This window comes from Strigops habroptila, chromosome 4 (genome assembly GCF_004027225.2).
Source record: "Strigops habroptila isolate Jane chromosome 4, bStrHab1.2.pri, whole genome shotgun sequence".
Lineage (NCBI taxonomy): Eukaryota > Metazoa > Chordata > Aves > Psittaciformes > Psittacidae > Strigops > Strigops habroptila.
The window spans coordinates 26,489,057-26,508,345 of NC_046358.1; the positions used below are offsets into that span (position 1 = coordinate 26,489,057).

The 19,289-nt window shown below is 35.5% G+C and overlaps 1 protein-coding gene across 8 annotated transcripts in view; it reads left to right on the forward strand.

Annotated features, from left to right (window-relative positions):
- ATG2B (autophagy related 2B) overlaps positions 1-16,788 on the forward strand; it is a 52,555-nt gene extending 35,767 nt beyond the window's left edge. For 5 of the 8 annotated variants that reach the window (XM_030484512.1, XM_030484515.1, XM_030484513.1 and 2 more), the window contains 12 exons: positions 585-811; positions 1,538-1,646; positions 3,542-3,736; positions 4,310-4,411; positions 6,148-6,226; positions 7,051-7,255; positions 8,193-8,283; positions 9,264-9,346; positions 9,786-9,907; positions 10,089-10,243; positions 11,245-11,394; positions 12,219-16,788. In XM_030484512.1, the coding sequence (XP_030340372.1) occupies positions 585-811; positions 1,538-1,646; positions 3,542-3,736; positions 4,310-4,411; positions 6,148-6,226; positions 7,051-7,255; positions 8,193-8,283; positions 9,264-9,346; positions 9,786-9,907; positions 10,089-10,243; positions 11,245-11,394; positions 12,219-12,449 (1,749 nt within the window). In that variant the 3' untranslated portion in view covers positions 12,450-16,788. Of the gene's footprint in view, positions 1-584; positions 812-1,537; positions 1,647-3,541; positions 3,737-4,309; positions 4,412-6,147; positions 6,227-7,050; positions 7,256-8,192; positions 8,284-9,263; positions 9,347-9,785; positions 9,908-10,088; positions 10,244-11,244; positions 11,395-12,218 lie in introns of those variants that run through there. The other 3 variants (XM_030484514.1, XM_030484520.1, XR_003991182.1) reach the window with 3 other exon arrangements.
- The last annotated feature ends 2,501 nt before the right edge of the window (positions 16,789-19,289 follow it).

Here is a 19,289-nt window from a genome sequence, read left to right on the forward strand (position 1 = left end):
TCTTTTATTAATTTATCTTCTAGTCAAAGCTTTCAATGATTTTATGGGCTGAAGATCCTTGCCAAACCTCAGAGAAAAGCTTGTGTGTCACTTTACACCTCTCTGTGCACTGCATTAAAAGATTTAGGAAACTACACTCAAACTCTTTGAAAACAGCTTGTGTTCATGTTTTTCATAGTATCTCTGGTTGTATTCTTTGTAATAGACAGAAGTAGTTCTGAAACTCTTGATTAGAAGCTGTGTTTGCCCAGTTATCTTTGAGCTTATTTGTTTCCAGAAGTGCTAATATGGTAACCTGGGCTCTTCATGGTTTTTTCTTTTTTTCAATTCTTGTTTTGTTTTGGATAAGGTAGTTTGGGGTTTGGGTTTTTTTGTGTTTTGGTTTGGTTTTTCAATGTTTCTCAGCTTCTAGTTTATTTTTACATCTTTTGGTCTTTAAGTTACTTTATAAGAATAATTCCTAAACCAAGCCTTTTTTGTATAAGCTTTAGAAGACAGTACAAAATAGTTTCTTTTCATAGGTAGGAAAGCAGATTTCACTTTCTCATGCTATATACTTCCCCCCCCCCCACACCCCAAATTAGGAAAAAGAGGAAGAGCCAGTAATAAAAATACTGGTTGATGATGCAATTATCATAAAGGAAAATCATTTCAGCCAACCTATTAAAAAAACAGATACAAGCAAAGCTCCGCTTCATTTTCCTGTTCCTCTGGTACGCTATGTTGTAAAGGAAATCTCTCTTATTTGGCATCTCTATGGTGGAAGGGATTTTGGGACTGCACCACCACCATCTCCAGCTAAAAGTTTCATGTAAGTATTTGATGAAATTCTGAGGATTAGAACATTTAAAAATACTTAATTTTCCTTTGAGGTTAATCCCACTATTCAATCCCAAATCTCCCTCGCTTGCTTTTTTACTTCCTTTTCACAAGGAATCAATCATAGAATGGTTTGGGTTGGAAGGGACCTCAAAGATCATCTAGAATCTTCTTACAAAGTTTAGCTCCACACACCAGAGTGTATTTTTCCTGTGTCTTAACCTGGACAAGTTGGCATTGGGTTTGGTGGGGTTTTTTGGGATGGAGGGATGGGTTTTCCTTTTAAGGGTTGTATTATAAGTTAGGTTTTCCTGAAGAGTTTAGGGCTTAGGGCTTAAGGAGCATGAGAGACTCGCTGTGGTAGCTGGAGTCTGGTCTTCATGATGTCATGTAAGCTAATGAGTAATTAATATTACCAGAGCCAAAATGAAAGAAATGTTTCATGAATGTTAATTTGGTGGGAAGCATACACCTCGCATTCTGCTTCAGTATGCAGTACTTGAACAATGAAAAGAAAGTATTTGGTTAACAGTAACACAAGTTCCGTTCTGGTTCTTTTTTTTTTTGGTGTGTGATTTCTAGTATTTTTCTCTCATAACCGTTAAAATACTATTAAGTTATATCCAATGAAATATATATGGTTTTAGTGTTAGATTATAGCTCATAAGTTTAATCTTATGTGCTATATTAAGTGTATTTTTCGTGTTTATTTCCTCAGAAGTCCCCATAGTTCCCCTTCTCATACACCAACAAGGCATGGACGGAGCACAGCATGTGGGGGAAGAGGAAGAAACCCAGACTTCCTGATGGAAATACAGTTAAGCAAGGTGAAGAAACAGCTTCAGAGATGCTTGTGTGCGACTATCTTAACATGCTATATCTGTTTGATAACAGCTTTCCATTAGAATTCAGTAGGATTTCTTCCATTAGTAGTTGCATCTAAGCAATTTGAAAGTGACGAATTTAAAATTTAACAAAAAATGTATTTGTTCTTCTAGAATAGTATTATTTACTTGCTGAATAAACATGTTTCTAACGATGAAAGATATTTAATATTCTTAAAGTTTTTGTTTATTATAAACATGTTTTACAATGACTGTTCTGTTTTTCTGTCTTCAGTTCTACTCTGAATTCATACACGTATTATGAAATTGAATGTTCTAGCAAAATAACCGGGATGTAGATCTGTTGAGACAGTGTATCAGTTTGGTAACTGGATATAAAATAGCATCCAGTTATATGACAGTATCGTACCTGTGTTTCCTTTAATGTTTTTAGCACCCTTCAGGCATAAATATGTTACCTTTGTTTTTAAGCTTGTGCTTAGCTCCAACGTATAAACTAGATTCTTGATTCTGGCACTGTGAAGAACATTGTCAAGGAGGTAATCAAATTTCATGTTAAATGGATCAGTAACAAAGCCTCTTCAAAATAAGGCTTTCCAAACGTTTCTGTGAAGATGAAAGGTACTACATAAAACTGAATGCCTTTTATAGTCTACATGCATGTCTAGAGCTTAAAATTCATCCCGTTAGCACTCCAAACTTAAATGCTTGGTGCTTATATTAGCTTTTTCTAGAAAACACATGACATTGCAATAAAAAAAAGAAAAAAGTAATCATTTAATATTCTGTGTGAAAAGCTTAATGTGTAGAAGTATAACAATCTATCTTAATTTGCAGGTGTTTAATGAGTTGGTGTTAGTACTGAGGCATAAAGGGCTTTTTTGATTTTTTTGGGGGGTTTTTTGAGTTTTCTGGGTGGTGGTTTGGGGGTTTTTGTTTTGGTTTGGTTCTGTCTGTCCCTCCCTCCCCAATCCCCCACCTTGGTACAAGCTTAATAATAATCATGATGTTTAACAGGAAATTAAGGCAAAGAGTGTGGAAAACATAAAGGTTCTGAGCAGCGATTATGATAAACATCTATTTTTCTCTTCAGCACTTCCAATGTTCTGGTTCACATGGTCTCTTGAGTACAAGGCACTTAAATAGCGTGGCTTTTAACATCAGTATCTGGCCAGTAGAGGCCACTGTTCTGTTTGTATGTGTGCTCTGCTTCATTACAATGCAGTCCAGGATGCTATGGGGAATGATCTGTAGGTAACCACAGGTCTCTGAAAATGAGAACTCATCACAAGAGGTGAGGAGAAGGAGAAAATTCAGAGTTCTTTAGAATTAATGAAAGCTAATGGATTAACATTTATATGGACTAAGGTGAGTAAAGAAAAAGGAAACAGACTGGAAGAAGCTACTTGGAAAGTCTGTTCGTAGGAAAGTAAGGTTTCTTCCCTAAGTGTAGAAGGTGCGGGGCTCAAGAATCGTGAGATTGCCCAGTACAGGCTTCAGAGTGCTGTAAGAAACATGTCAGGGTTGAGAGGAGTCAATATTAAAACAAAAAGCAAAATTTGTTCTTTGTCTTACACTGACTCTTTGTTTTGGCCTAGAATTTGCATCTTAAAATATGAATAGGTGCACAACTAAGAATTGGAAAGTTTTAACTGCTAGACATACAAAAATCCGAATAGTTTTCAGAAATCCTGATATTATTTCTCTAAGTTTAAAATAGGAGACAGGCTTTAAAGCTCTTATGAGTGGTGTTTGGTTTTTGGGATTTTGTTTGGTTTTTTTGTTTGTTGTTTTTTTGTCTTTTAAAGTAGTATTCTATTGTTAATGTTTGATTTTCACTGAAGCTGATTATGCTGGTTTTCTTTCCTTTTTAAAAGGTGAAATTCCAGCATGAGGTGTACCCTCCAGGTGGTGCAGAAGGTGAATCCTGTCTGTTGGAGCAGCCAGTGTCACGGCAGGTTTTTATTGTTCAAGACCTCGAGATCAGAGATCGCTTAGCTACATCACAGATGAATAAATTTCTCTATCTCTACTGTAGTAAGGAGATGCCCAGAAAAGCACATTCAAACATGGTACAGTTATAGAATATGTTAATTCATTATATGTTATATATGTTATTTGTGGTTGGACTGTCATGGGCATTATATAAATTTCTTGATCTTGCAAAAGGAGGAACATGAGGTCATGGAACATTGAAGTAATACAACTTGTTGATAGTTATTTGCTTGACTCCTTGTGGATATTGAAACAAATTGAAAAGTTTGAATATTAGTATGTCAAGTATTAATGTTTTTGAGATTCTTTCAGTTTAAAAAGTATATTTGCAGGACTACTTTGGTAGCTTTCACATTCTGGTTTTGAACAAACATGAGCATGATTAGACTTTTCACTACACATGCAGAGTTGTCGTTTTATGGTATACTGTAGTCTTTCTTGTTCTATAAAGGATTTATGAATTTGGTTTTTTGGGAGTTACTTTTTTATAACATCCATAATATGTTATTTATGCAGTAGTAGTTTTATTATGGGTAGGTGGAACTGGATTAGTACAGATGTTTTGCAGTAGAAGTTTTTCTTGGCTAGTGTTCTGATATTTAATAATTGCGAATGTTATTACTTTTATTTATCTTTTTGCTTCTTTTCAGTTAACAGTTAAAGCATTACATGTCCGTCCAGAGTCTGGCAGATCCCCGCAGGAATGTTGTTTACGTGTTTCACTAATGCCACTTCGCCTCAATATTGACCAGGTCAGTTGTGCCAATTTAAAAAAAAAACTCAAAAGAAACAAAGCCAAAACCAAACAACAACAAAAAAACCCAACCCAACAAAACCCCACACACAAACAAAAAACCCCACAAGCAGACAAAACCAAAACCCAACTGATTTTTATTTACTTAATGATAGTGGGGGTTTTTAACAGGTACTTGTATCCATCATACACGTCATATGGGATTGTTTTCTTGGTTTGATACCTTTTTTATGATCAGTCACACGTATCTTTGGGCCTATGCCACTTTGTTTAGATCCTTGTTAGAACTTGCCTTCTGCTTAAGCTATTAGTGAGACTAGCCTTTTTTTTGTTTTAATTTAAAAACTAAAAATATTTCTAGACCTGGCTGTTTGCTCAATAATACCAGTTTACCTCCCAAGACTTCTGATGATAGTAAATATTTTGAAATCATGGCCTTTAAAAAGCCATGTACTTATTCTTGAATGATCTTGCTTTGTTTGTTCATGAAGTGGCTTTGGTGTTTTAAATTGAAAAAAGTTAATTATTAATCTAGAAGCTGTTCAGAACATTCTATTCAAGGACACCTGATACTTGAGGGCTGCTTCCATGCTCTGAAGGCTTTGGTCTCGCTATCAACTGCATGAATAACAGAAATGGGAGAAATTGTTTTATTTTCTTTAGCAACATATTTTTCATATACTCAAGAAATGTTTTTTGTTTTTCTACACCGCTAAGAAAACTACATAAGTTCATGCATTCAAATTTAAAGTGTGGTTATTGCTCTTTGTTGAGGCATTTCTTGCTTAATTTGTCATCTGCAGAGAAATCCGGGTTTGTTTTGGGTTTTTGTTTGTTTGTTTGTTTGATGTTTCCCTCAACACACATGAGAGACCAGGTTTTTGTTTTACTGTTAGAAAAATTGAACTCTGTGTGGTTTGTAATAATTTCATATAGAAAAATTGCATGCAAATACTGCCATCTAGTGAGGAACTATGCTCCCTCTTGATTACTTTTCTAAGTCTTTTATCTTCTGTACTGTAAACAAAATTCACCTTTACAACTCCTGCAAATTAACCGCAGCTTTTTTGGAAGCACAGGCTGCATGAAATCATGTTAGAAATTCTTATTACTACTTAAGCTGTCTGCATATCACTTAAGAATAAAAAAGGAAAAGAAGTCCAAGTATCATTAATGATAGGGTGAAAAAGGCACCAGTGTGATGTATCTGTCAAAAAAAGGAAAACTAATATAATAACTTCAATATATTAATAAGATATTAATAGCAGATATTAATGACTTTTAATGAAGCAGTGGTAAGATCTGATCTGGAGTAATTTGTCTGACATTGGCAGTATTAGAGATGAATATAAACTATACGTGATTACCCTTTTATGGGAAACTGGAGGAAAGTTTACAGCCATTAAAACACTCAGATTCTGGATCAGTCTCCAAAATGAGAGTAGAGGTGATGAAAACAGCTCTGGAATTCAAAACAGAGCTAGATAGATTATGAAATCATATTATATATAGCAGGGGGCAGTAACTGAGTAGGTCTTCCTGATTCCTATCCTAGATTTCTGTGTGGCTTCTGCACATGTTAAGAGTCAAAAAGAAGAAATGTATTTTGATTCGTATCTGTAAGAGCTGGAATAGTAGATAATTTTTTTTTTTTTTTTTTTTTTTTTTAAGAGAACTGTGGGGTCATTCGTTTGTTTGGTTTTTAACCTGATTGTATTTTATTTTTGACATTAGGATGCCTTGTTTTTCCTGAAGGATTTTTTCACTAGCCTCTCTGCAGAAGTAGAACTCTTAGTTACTCCAGATCCTGAAGGTACGCTTTTCAAAAATCTAACAAGGAAGCGCTTCTTCACGTCTGTAAATTCACATGTGAATCTTGTGTGTGTGTAAAAGAACTTATGTTAATGACCAAACCCCAACATTCTTAACTAATTGTTAGAACACAGAAACTTTGGGAACTTTGGGTGGTTTAGCTTTGTATTTTATAAATCGTAACAAAGGTCTTCAACATCTGGAATCTCCATTGTATAAAAGATTTCACCAAAATTGGAGTGTATTTAGTCAGAACTTCTGAAAAAATTGAGGGCTGTGTGTACAATATTTGGAGTTATTACTAAATATAGTATTTAATACCTCTTGCATAGAAGAGTTTGTCTAATAGCTTGAAATTATGTAACTGCTAGAGAAACAGATTTCAAGATTATAAATAAGCAGTGCAGTGTATGTATACAGTTAAAGCAGTACTTCTAATCAACCATCTCATGCAAAACCCAGTACACATTTAAGTATATTTCCTCTATTAACTATATTTGTGAGTTTGTTAGCAGCTATAATTTACCTATTTCTATTGAGACGTCATACTGAAATGCATAGGTAATGAAGTACTCTGCAATACTGCCATTAAAACTAGATGGATTATTTATGCTGATGCATAAATCTTAATTTAGCTTCTTGTAACAATTTCAATTGAGAACTAAGATATTATCTTAGTAAGAGAATCTAAATATTGTGTTGCTAGTAATTCCTCTTAATAAGCATTAGAGCTTACTGAGGACACAGTAATTGTATAAACACAATCTTTTTGTAATCACTGTGAAAAATATGAGTCAGTTTATCGTGTATGACTTCTTCTCTTAGTTAAGAAGCCTCCTGGTGCTGAAGTTACATGTAGTTTGCCCAGGCATGTCAGCAGCCTTAAAGAACCAAGTCCAGTCATTTCTTTTTCATCACACAAACAAGCAAATGAAAATGGTAGCATGGATTCTATGGATGTGGTTAATGGAGAAGATCATTATTTCCCACAAGAAGTGATGTCATACAGTGATCAGCCAGTATTTTTCAGGTAATCTTTCATTACAAAATTTTCAGTGACACATGGCTGTTCTGTTGAGTGTTTTAATAAAGTATGACGATAAACTATTCAGACCTTATAAGAAGGTACATTTTTTTTGTTTGTTTATTGACTGGTTATGGAAATAAAATATATTTGCTTTGTCACTGAAAGGTGACTAATAATTTTAACTTTTGCACACTACTGTGCACAAGAAAATAAAATTAAAGCTCTCCTATGTATAGAATCAGTTATGAGACATTTCACAAAGAAATAAAAAGAGCAGTCTTTGTACTCTAATGTCTAACAATGTAAATTAGTTCTAATATCATTGGGGATGAAAGTATATGAAGGAAAAGGATATCATGGGAGAGGTACAAGATCAAAACATCACAAGAGAAACTCTAATGTAGTCCTGACTGGGAAGTGATGATGAAAATTGCAGCTTATTATAGAGAAGTTTTTTCTCATGTTTTCAGATCATAAGTGCCTCTAACCACAGATGTATGCTTTGGTAAGCTGGGCAGAGCCAAATTATGAGAGAATGGCTATGGTTCTATTTCATCACATAATCACCAGCAGAATTTTTTAGTAGATTCCAGCTGCAGGGCTGAATTTTGCCTGTAGAACCATTATTAGCTGTTCTTTTTTTTTTTTTTTTTTGTTTTGTTTTGTTTTGTTTTGTAACTGAAATTCATGCTGTAAAAATTGAGGGAAGATGTTCACCTGCAGGTTTAATAGGTTTTGCAGGATTGTTAAATTTATTATAAATGTTAACCTCGACTAGATGTTAATAAACCAAGATAAGCTGAATTTGCCACTGTGTTTTGTATACTTACTCTGAAGTACTAACACAGTAACTAGAGGATTTCTGGCTTCCAGAAAAGGGAAAGCCATGGATTTCTTTTTGGAAGGATAATTTTATTTCCTTTCATGTTTCTCACTGAAAAATTTCCTTTGTGTATCTCAGAGAATTTCGTTTTACGTCAGAAGTTCCAATACGTCTTGATTACCATGGCAAACATGTATCAATGGATCAGGTTAGTGTATAATGCTGGTGCTGTAGAAAAAAAATAGATGTTGTTTGCTTTGGTTCCCCCACCTGCTCCCCCTCACCCCCCCCCGTGAGTTGAGGTGTATTTTTATGTCCCTACTCATTATGGATGTGGTCTTGAGAAATCTAGAACTTCTCCCTTGCACCCTCCCCACTTAGTTTCAATAAAGCTTAACCTTATTTCACTCTTAATTTGAAAACTAGAGAGTGGATCCTCCAGGTGTGATTAACTCAGAATGAGACTTTCAATCACATTTATCAACTCACTGGCTGTCTGGAAATCTTTCTATACAGCTGCGGTGCCCCTCAAAGGGTAATACCACTCTCTGATGCCAGAATTGTGCATTTTATTTTCTTCTTCATGTAATACCAAAGTAAAGTCTTTTTCTTCTCCCTGTTTCCTTCCCATACAGTCAAGTAGTGTACGGGCTTCAGTGTCAATGGCAGAATTTAATACAGATTAAAAAATGCTGATAGTTCTCTTTAAAATATGTGTTGATTATCAGACTGAGTTTACAGAGCAAACCTCAAAAAATCCTGTTTGCGCAACCAGATTCATACTTGGTCATAGCAAATAGTAAGAAAATATGGACCAGTAAAAGCAGCAACTTCTTGCATTTCACTGCTGCTGAGAAAAATGAAAACATGAAGTAGCAGCTTTAGAATGCCTGGAACACGCTAATGCCAGAGCTACATTTACATCATTTGTTGTATCTTAATATTTCTGAAGAAGCTCTCTTGTTATGCAGATGTTTTCTTAGAGTAGCCAGTTAAGCTAGATTTCATCTTCTGCAAGTGTTCATGTAACAGTTCATAGCCCTGTAGTGAGTAGTACTTGGGAGACTGGGGTGGAATCAGTTTGGACAGAAATACCTGCAATAGGAGTTGAGATGTTGAAATTGCTTCTCACCTACAGATTGTATATAATGAGTAAACTAATATAATAACACAATATTTCACTTACAGGGGACACTAGCTGGGATTCTTATTGGGCTTGCTCAGTTAAACTGCTCAGAATTAAAGCTGAAGAGACTTTGTTACAGGCATGGGTAAGTTTATCGAATTGTAGGTTAGCATTGGTACTGCAAATTGAACTGAATGCAGCAATCAAAAAGCAAACTCTGTGATAAGATGGACTTGTAAAATCCAAGATAATTTTGACTTTGCAAATATTTCTTGATTCTAGTTTTCATCAAATATATAGCATTCAAGAAGAACATTACTTTTCAGGACAGTGATATATGTGCTAGTCTTTGTGCTAAACTCTTAATTTTAGCCGTATGTTTATTTCTTATTGAACTGGATGTGATTATATAGTCTTGAACTTCTGTGGAGTACTTAACATGCAAAACGCTTGGGTTAGCCAACAGCAACAGAAGATGACACTTGAAAACAGCTTTTGTTAAAATGTTATTGTTTACTTCAATGAATAATGCGTTTGTCTTATTAGGAATCATATGTTTAAAAAAATAATTTTATTTACTTTAGTTTATTAGGTGTGGATAAATTGTTCTCCTATGCCATCAGTGAATGGCTTAATGATATAAAGAAAAACCAGCTACCAGGAATTTTGGGAGGAGTAGGGCCCATGCATTCGCTAGTGCAGTTAGGTAAGTTAATTCTTATTTCTATTCAGACACATACGGCATTTTCTTTAAAAAACAAAATCTAACAAAAAAACCTCCAACATATGCAATGTTGGCACTTATTTTCACTTCTCTCACTTCCTCTCAACGCAGTCTGATTGTTTAAGAGAGCTTTCTAACTATGGTGTTACGTCTTCATTTTCAGTCCAAGGTCTGAAAGACTTGGTGTGGTTACCAATAGAGCAGTACCGAAAGGATGGCCGTATTGTAAGAGGCTTTCAAAGAGGAGCAGCTTCTTTTGGTACTTCCACTGCAATGGCAGCACTGGAGCTAACAAACAGAATGGTTCAGACTATACAGGTATAGTGTGTTACTTCTGGAGTTATGAGATAAGCTGAGAAGTGTTGCTAGTAAGTGCTCTATACGAAGCTAATATCTTACTGCTATATATTTAAGGTTGGGAGCATATCTTTTAAACAAAAGAAAATAGAAAAGCTTGCAGCAGTCTGTGAGGTGAGAGCTATGGCATCAATGGTTAGAAATGATGTTAAAATATTGCTGAACACCCAAGTTGTTACATGTTTCTTAATGTCTTTATTGTATTCCAATGTACAGTTTAATACTAAAATACTCAGCTGCACAAAAAACCCCACTGATACTGAGAAAGATGAGTTCTTCACACACACACGTATTTTCCAGTGATAGATTCTTAACTTTTTAAAAAATGTCAGCTTACCTGTACTTAATTGAAAAACCAACAACAACCAACCAACAAAAAGAAAAAAAAAAAAAAGCCTCAAAACCGATACTGATTGATGTACACAGAAGTCTATAGAGCTTTCTGGATTCAACCTTAAAGTAATCGTGGGTTAAAGTGTTAAGAAATTTATGTTCCTTAATGTAAAATACATAATGAAGTTACGCTTTTATCACCTAGTTTTGCAAAAATGTTATATGTGGCTAAGCTTGAACATCTATAGTGAAAAAAACAATGGTGTTATTCACATGAGTGGAATTATGTGTATGCTTGTGTGTTTATTTGAAAACATACCATTTATCAAGTATTTCAGTTTGTCTTGAGCGTTTTGTACAGAGTTAGAAGATGCCTTTGAAGGAATGGCAATTAGGGTGGAAAAAGCCTGACCAAAACCTTCAACATTTGTTCTTTCGTTATGGAACTTGTATAGTTACAGCTGCACCCATTCCAGAAGTTCTTTTAGAAACCTTAATCTGATGTAAATTAATGTTATTTTTGGAATTAGAACTCTTTATTTCAATTATGTCACCGTATTAGTGGTTTAAATTTGTGATTTGATTCTCTAAGACTTCTTACATATTTTGCATTTGGTCCTGATCTTCAGGCAGCTGCAGAAACTGCGTATGACATGGTATCACCAGGGCCTACTTTTATTGAAGCAAAAAAGATCAAACGATTCCCTCGCCATCGTTTAGCTCATCAGCCAGTAGACCTACGGGAAGGTGTAGCCAAAGCATACAGTGTAGTAAAAGAGGTGAGTGCAAAAGCAGTTCTCCTTAACCAAACTGAAGAATTATTTTCTAAGATAGCGAATAAAATATTGGTATTGGTTTAAGTTGACCAAATGAAGAAGGGGATTTAAATTTTGAATAAGACTCTTCATCAGTAATCTTAAACCAACAGAAACCTTGCCTGGAAAATTCAGAGAGGGAGAAATAAACCAAGGTGTTGCGCACGTAAGTGTGAATAGGACTTCAGTGTTCTACAGTTGTGAGGATTTAGTTATTCTGAGACATGTAAACCTGATTTCTCATCCCATGTCGTCTGTCTCCCCTTTCCCCTTTCTCCCCCCTCACCCCTCTCCCCTTCCCCTTTCCTTGTTAATTCTGGAGTTAAGGAGTTTAAGCATAATGCTGCATTTCAAAAAAGTGAAGGCTTTTTTTACTGTGGCAGTGTATAAAAATTAGAATGCCGACCTGGTTTTATTGTACTTTTTGTGTTGCATTTTGGTTAGTTGCACCTGATAGCATGTCTAGGAAGTTGGGTCTCAACTGTGGGGTTTTCAGTGAATTCTGTCATTTATTTTTTTTTAATAGTTCACAGTTCCCAACAGCTTCTTCACTTAATGCACAAGAAATGCCACCAGAAGTTACATGAAATGTTTTCATAATAATTCATAGTAGTGTTATTTTAGACCGCATTAGAAGAACTAGATCATATTTGTATTAGTATAATTATACTACAGTTATAATAGAAATCACAAAGAAGATAAATGCTGAGCAGTTTTAAGTTTCCCTTAAAATTAGGAGTGGTTGCTTTTTCTTTTCAGTGTAAATAATTTCTGTTCATTTCTTAAAGGGGATTACAGACACAGCCCAAACCATCTATGAAACTGCTGCTCGTGAGCATGAAAACAGAGGAGTAACTGGAGCAGTAGGAGGAGTCCTCCGCCAAATTCCACCAACTGTGGTGAAACCTTTCATTGTCGCAACAGAGGCAACCTCAAATGTTCTAGGTGGAATGAGAAACCAGATCAGGCCAGATGTGCGTCAAGAAGAGTCTCAGAAGTGGCGCCTTGGGGAGGATTAAGATCATAAAGCTGGCTCAGCAGGTAGCAAAGCTGGAAATGCAGAACACTGTCCTATTGGCAGTTTTAGATGGAGCTCACTTTGTTTTGTTATGCTCATCTCAGGAACAAATGAGGTTTTCAACTACTGTTAGCAAAACATCCAACCAAAAATATTTATGAAGTAAAAAGCAAATTGGTACTTGCTTATACTGTATGTTACCAATACATTTGGTAGATAGTGCCAAACATAGTGAAGCATGCGCTGCCAACTCAGAGACATGCTTGCTCTATTCTGTTTACCATATTTTTCTTGGTAGATTTAACATCTGAAGCAGCAGCCTGTATGGTGAAACTAAATATACTTTAAAGATGATTTTGGAGCATAGTCATCTGTCTTCAATAAAGGGCTCTGCAGATGCTCTTTACTGACTAAAGGATAAAAGCTTTCATTTTGGACATGAACCATGAAGGCTACGTATTATGGAAGCAGATAATATTGTTTAGTGGTCATAAGCATTGCTTTTAGCTTGGCACTTATAGCAAGGGCAAGCTTGATAACTGTTCAGAATTTGGATTCAGTGTTGATACACCTATGAACAGGATTTGTTCCTAAATATTAAATACCTACTTTTGTGGGTCTTTGAAGAACCTGAATGTTGCAGAAACGTTCTGTTGTGTTGCACTTTAAATGATATGGCCTGTATATTGTGCTTTTTTTATAGCGTGAATAAAATGTAATGTGCATTATTCTTTATGTGGTTTAGAAGCTTATAAAAATTATTGAAAAGAGCATCATATGATGATGATCCTACGGAAAAGTGTCTTAAATTTGTTTAAACTCATGTTAAAAAACTTGTCTTCTGTTACACTAATTACAATGCTAAAAATAACTATTCTTCAGGAAAACAGCAGTTAAATATTATTGTGGCCAGCCATTCTTTGTAAGAATGAGAAATCCTAAGTAAAGTAAAACCAAATTATTTCATAGTTAAAATTCTACACAGACTTTATTTTAATAATCTGCTTTTATTTAAAGTTCGTATTGTTGCAAAGTTGCTGCTCTCACAAGCTGATTTAAATCGTGCATAATGAGTCATTTAACAACGAGTATTTTGGGTCATTTAATTTGACAAAAGACACAAACTTTTAAAATCAAGGTTGGTACTGACATTATTTACAGTTTAATAGGTGACCAGAGTCTCTACAGAACTGTATTAAGCAACTGACATTATGCCATTTCTGGGCAGTTAAAAGGCTCAGCACTAGCTGTGCAGGAATAAAGTTTATGGTTTTTTTTCCCTGGTATTAGCAAAAACTGGAGGATAAAAAGTAAAGACTATTCTGTATAGACGAATACTAATTTTGAATTTCAGCAGCTTAACACTTTGGATGACTTTGTCATAATCCTGTGCTTGTCATAAATGGAGATTCTGTAAATAAATGTTGTGTGGAAAATCTCCACTGAAAGAGATATCAGATGCTCTTGATCAGACTTCAGTCTCTGTGGGTGACGAGGAAGTAGTTCCCTCTTTTAATACCTGCCAATAGCAAAAACTTTGCTGCTGGGCCTTAAAGGACAAACAGGAGTCTATGAAGGAAAATAGTTACTGCTTGATCATCCTGATATTATGCTAGCTATTCCTGAATGCCAAAGAATCTGGCTGGAGGGTAAATGATTTGAAAATGTCCCCTCTGCTGGGAAGACTTTTGCAGTCTGCTTGATTATTTTTCATAAAACAAAACTCCAGTTACAAACAAATTCTTGCATTGGGTGACAAGTGATATTAGAGAGGTTTTTTTTTTTCATTTACTGGAATCATCAAAGTTGTGGTATACTTTAAGGACCTGGTAGCTTAAGTTAAATAACTTGTAAGCAGAAGGAGATGCTTTTGAGAGGACAAATACCTGCGGATTTAATGACACAAATTATTTTCTGATGTAAAAATACTTGCTGCAGTTCATGCTTTTGTCCAGTAATTAGAAAGCAATGCTTTAGTGAGAGGTCACAGTATTATTTTGCACAGAAATGAGTTTCATCTTTGCAGTTTGGCACCTCCTGAATGCCTTCACAAGAAATGGCCATGAGTCAATGCAAGTAAGTAGCAACGCATGATTTTTATTTGCAGTTACTGTACTGTGTAATTTTGGCTGGTCCAGTTTATCCAGTTAATTGAAGTATACTGTAATAGTAAAAATCTGCATACTTTCTTCCTTTTTGACCTTGCTGAAAAGGAGCAGTTGCATTTCAGTGTTCATTTCATTTTCAGTTCTGTCATGGTCTGGTTGTACTGCAATGCAATTAAAATATATTTTTATATGAGGGCATGCTGTCAAGGTAAAGCATTTTTATAGAGTGTCTCTCTTTGTCAGCAATACATACTGTACAAAATAATTAAACTTTACTTTTCACTATGTAAACCCTTGCATTTACTGCTTGCACTTTATTGAGCCTTTTCAGTGAAATTGATTTACGTTTTTCCCAACATTTTTACAAGCAGTTTCTTAACTTTTTTGATGTATATTCTGCATTGTTTTTGAGTTGACATGATCTTGCAGTGTTTAAAATGTTTAAAAAAAACAAACAAAAACAAACAAGACCCAAACCCCGAAAGCTCACCAAACTAGCCTTTACATTTTAGGAACTTGTTTTCAAAATGTGTCTTGTATGGAGTGGCTTGTGTTTTAAATCAAAATGTATATATCATGTATGAGAAGGGGTTCATCAAATGCTCTGCTCAATGCTGTAAGAGTTTTCAAGCACTTAAAAAACACCCAAAATGAGATTTGACTCTGGACATATTTCCTGGAAATGGAAGCCTATGGATACATTACTGTATTCTTTCTGAGCACGAGGAGATCTGCAAAAATATCGTTGTACTTGAATTTTCCACTGAAATCACTTCCTATAGATATTAGCACTTTCATATTTGTAGTGGGTGTAAACTGGCACAGTCCATGTCTATGTTCAGATTCTCCACTGTTGAACCGACTAACACTACTACTGCTACTACTACTACTTACTCCGATACTGTCCTGATAAACAGAACTGTCATCCTGGGTTTTCTTAAGTATTCTGGCAATTCAAATAATATATTAATGAATGCCTCAAGGGAAGTCCCTGAAGAAAGACAGCCATCTTTTTGAAAAGCCAAAACAGACCCATGCTTCATAAGAATTTTAGCAGTGACTGACAGCAACACTCATCACATCCATACACAGGCAGTTTCCATTTTCTTTCCGATATCTGTTGACAGTCCCTAAATACTGCGGCTTTTTAGCAGTGCGGAGTACCCTGCATGTACTTGCCTAATGATAAGCATTCGGTCAGTCACTACAGAGTTCATATGTGGTTAAGGGATGTGTCTGGTTTTGTTTTCTCATTAAGTGATTGACTGTGAACATAGATGGCTTGCTGTCATTAAAATTTGTTTAATTGAGTTGCCAAGAAAAGTTTCTTAAACCAAAACATTGTTAAATGGTTACAAACAAGACACTTTTACTGAATGTGACCCATGTACCTGCAAATGTGATACTGATTCTACTTAAAATATTGAAATGTATGCATTTTATAAAACAGTGGAATCCAAGAATTTGGTTAGAGTTATTAAATACTTCTAAATATTTTAAATACCCTAAATCTCACAGCAGTATAAGTGTTGTCAGAAAAGGTGTGGGCGTTTATATCAGTTTGGTTCCCTAGTGTGGATAGTTCTCTCAGTCTCCAGGCATCATGAATTACGCTTCTGACAACTGTTTTAAGTTGCTCTACATGCTGAATCCTGTTTACAATTAAATTAAATACTACAAATCAAGTACATAAATACAAATAATGCATTTGTATTGGATTTCTTAATAGTAAGGTAGCTCGGACAAAAACACAGCAATTTGTGTATATGTTTGTGTATATTTTTTACATTTTTGCATTTATAATAGTTTTGTGGTATTGTTTGTATATAGTTGGCTAGTGTAAAGAATATAACCTCATGAAATAGAAACCACTGTTGAAGGGAATTGACTATTTCAACTTGAGTTTTTTTTGCTTAAAATTCTTGACCCCTCAGTATGTCTTTGAGAATTATTTTTGACCATAATTTGTATGGCACCAAAAGTGTATATTTTAGCTTTCTAAAATGCTGAAAGGCCTGAGTGCAAATAAGTCATCCTGTTAAATATGTTTAATGAAAAAACCCACAGATTTGTAACAATACATAAATAAATATCTTAATTTGTTCCGTGAGTTGTTTTTCTCTACCAATGAATATAACTAATATAGAAAACAGTCTCCCAAAATAACAGAGTTAACTGTTAAAATCTTTTACCTACCTGGCTATACACCTGTACCCATTTTGTACGGGGGGGGGGGGGGGGGGGGGGGGGGGGGAGCTTTAAAATTGCACAGAGGTCAAAAGCTAAGGAATAAATTAATGTGGCTGCTACAAATTTAACCCACCTCTGTTGTGCATTGACAAAGTGCTCATTGGCTGTATGATCACATACTGTGTCCCCCATAGGTCCATTGCTACATTTAGTTACTGAGCATGTACTACTTATGTCCACATTCAGTGGTGATTTTACAGGTTAATTAGCTTCCAAACCCTGTGAAGAATGCAGAATAATTAATTCCTGTCAGGATGCATGTATGATGCCCACTTCACAGGCATTTAGTTACAAGAATCTGAAAAGACATCTTAGAAGGCTGAGTACTGGGTAGTATTCAATACTGGTGGCAATGCCAGATCGCTAAATGATGAGACACATGACAAGTGTAAATCATTTTCTACTGTGTTTTGTAATGTTCCTATAGCTTAGGAAAAGGGAAAAAAAAAGTCACTGTCTAATGATTAGATAAATTCTGTCAAACAGTAACCTTTCACTTAAGAAGGAAGCTGAATTGTCCCTCCTCCCCCCCACTTTCTTAAGCAAGACCTCACGTGGATTAACTTTCAGTATTTTTATTTAAAAGCTCTTCTTTTGTATTTTGTTTTGTTTTGAGAATGAGGGTTTTGTCGTCTGTAAGCAGGGTGGACAAATTGCTGCTCAGCTTTTCTAAACATTGCTCATTAAAAATGATCAAGGATCTATAAACAAATGCTGTGTTGAGGGGAAATGTGGACCACAGAGGATAAATACGGAACAGCCTGGAATTTCCTGGGATCACCCCATGAAAGTATGAAAAAATACAGGAATTTCACTTGTTCCCAATGCTTTCTTTCATAGATCAAAAGTGATGAAGTTGTGAGCTCCTATGATTTGTAGTCTGTGCTTCCCTGGATTTTTGAGTCATCTGTCACTTGTAAGAAAACAATTGTATAAAAATTACTATATGTGTTTGTGGTTCTCTGATTTTAAGTCTGCCATAATTCAAGTTTATATCTGCATGGCCAGAATACCAGGCTTCATTTTGCTCCAGGAGGATGATAGAGGATAGCACAAGCTGGAGTCGCAACCCAAGGGAAGTGTCAAAGAATTTCTCTACGTAATACTAAGGTGTAACAAGGGTACTCCTGATGTCTCCGGGTTAGTCCCAAGAGCAGGAGGGACAAATTAACAACCTTTTAAATGTGATATTAGGTGATGTTGGTTTGGTTTGGGTTTTTGGTTTGTTTCTGTGGGTTTGGGTTTTTTTTTCTGCCAAGTCATATTTCTAGCAAATAGTGTTTTAAGCCATCTGGTATTATTATAGATTAAAAAAGACTTCATAAAGCTGCCTTTTGATAAACTGAGGTTTCAAACTTGGTTTGCTCTGAAGCCGAATGATTAGATGAAAGCAGAATTTGCTGAAAGGCAACAATGAAGTATTTACAGCCCCACAGTTCAATCTCCCTAGATGTTTGCATGAGGTTTTGCGGGATGGTTATGGGTAGTATAATTCTGTCTCAGGCTCTCTTGTGTATCTGATTACTTGCTCCGTTGTTGATTTCATTTCATGATCATAAAATCAACTAGGTTGGAAAAGACTTTTTAAGATCATCTAGTCCAACCTTTACTGTAGTAGGAGCATGAGTGTTAAACTTGGCTCTTGCAGGCCAAGAGTGGAGGGAAGCCTCCAAGAGGAGAAGAAATATGTACCTGTATGAACAGGAGGAAAGTTACTTCAGTTTTGGGGGTATGGTCTACCTGTGCCTCAGCACAAAACTCAGTAAAATGGGGCTTGGCCCATTGTGGCTCATGGGCACAAATGTAAAATAAGTAACAGCTATCTCGATTAGAAAGGTTTAACTTTTACCTATAGACTTTAACACTTGGCAGTTGTTTGGTACTGAAGATTTGCTGGTGGCTCTGACAGCTGTGTAAATCTCACAGGACTTCATTATTTTCCTCCTTTCACCTCTGCTGTCTGTTCAGTTTGAGAACACTTCCTATTCTAGGTGCAACACAGTCCAAGGGAGGGTTATGGCTGGCTGTAGGTGAAAGGAGTTGTGTGTCTGAGGATGTTTGACAGTACTGTGCTGTTCTTTGTAAAAGTGGCAGATGCAGGCATGGTGTGCTGAACCACAAAAGAAGAAAAACTGCAGGGTGTGCTGTGAGAGTGTTTATAAGACCATGGCATGGTTATTAGTAATAGAAATAGGTAATAGAAAAGCAAAGTATGACATGAGAGGATGGAACTAGTAGGACTCAACTGGATAAACAGTTCTACTACTACAGATACAAGTTTTTAGGAAATACAGTTCCTGGTATTGTTTATTTCTTTAGTAGTGTTTAACAGATCTGAAATGTTTTCTGGAATTATTGAATAAAATAAAATGCGTCACCATCGTTATGGCCTATACCTGTGCACTCAGTGCCAGAAGTGTCTTTTAGACATTAAAGGTACTTACTTTGAGCAAGAGGCTTTCAGTGATGCTCTTGAGTTCTGT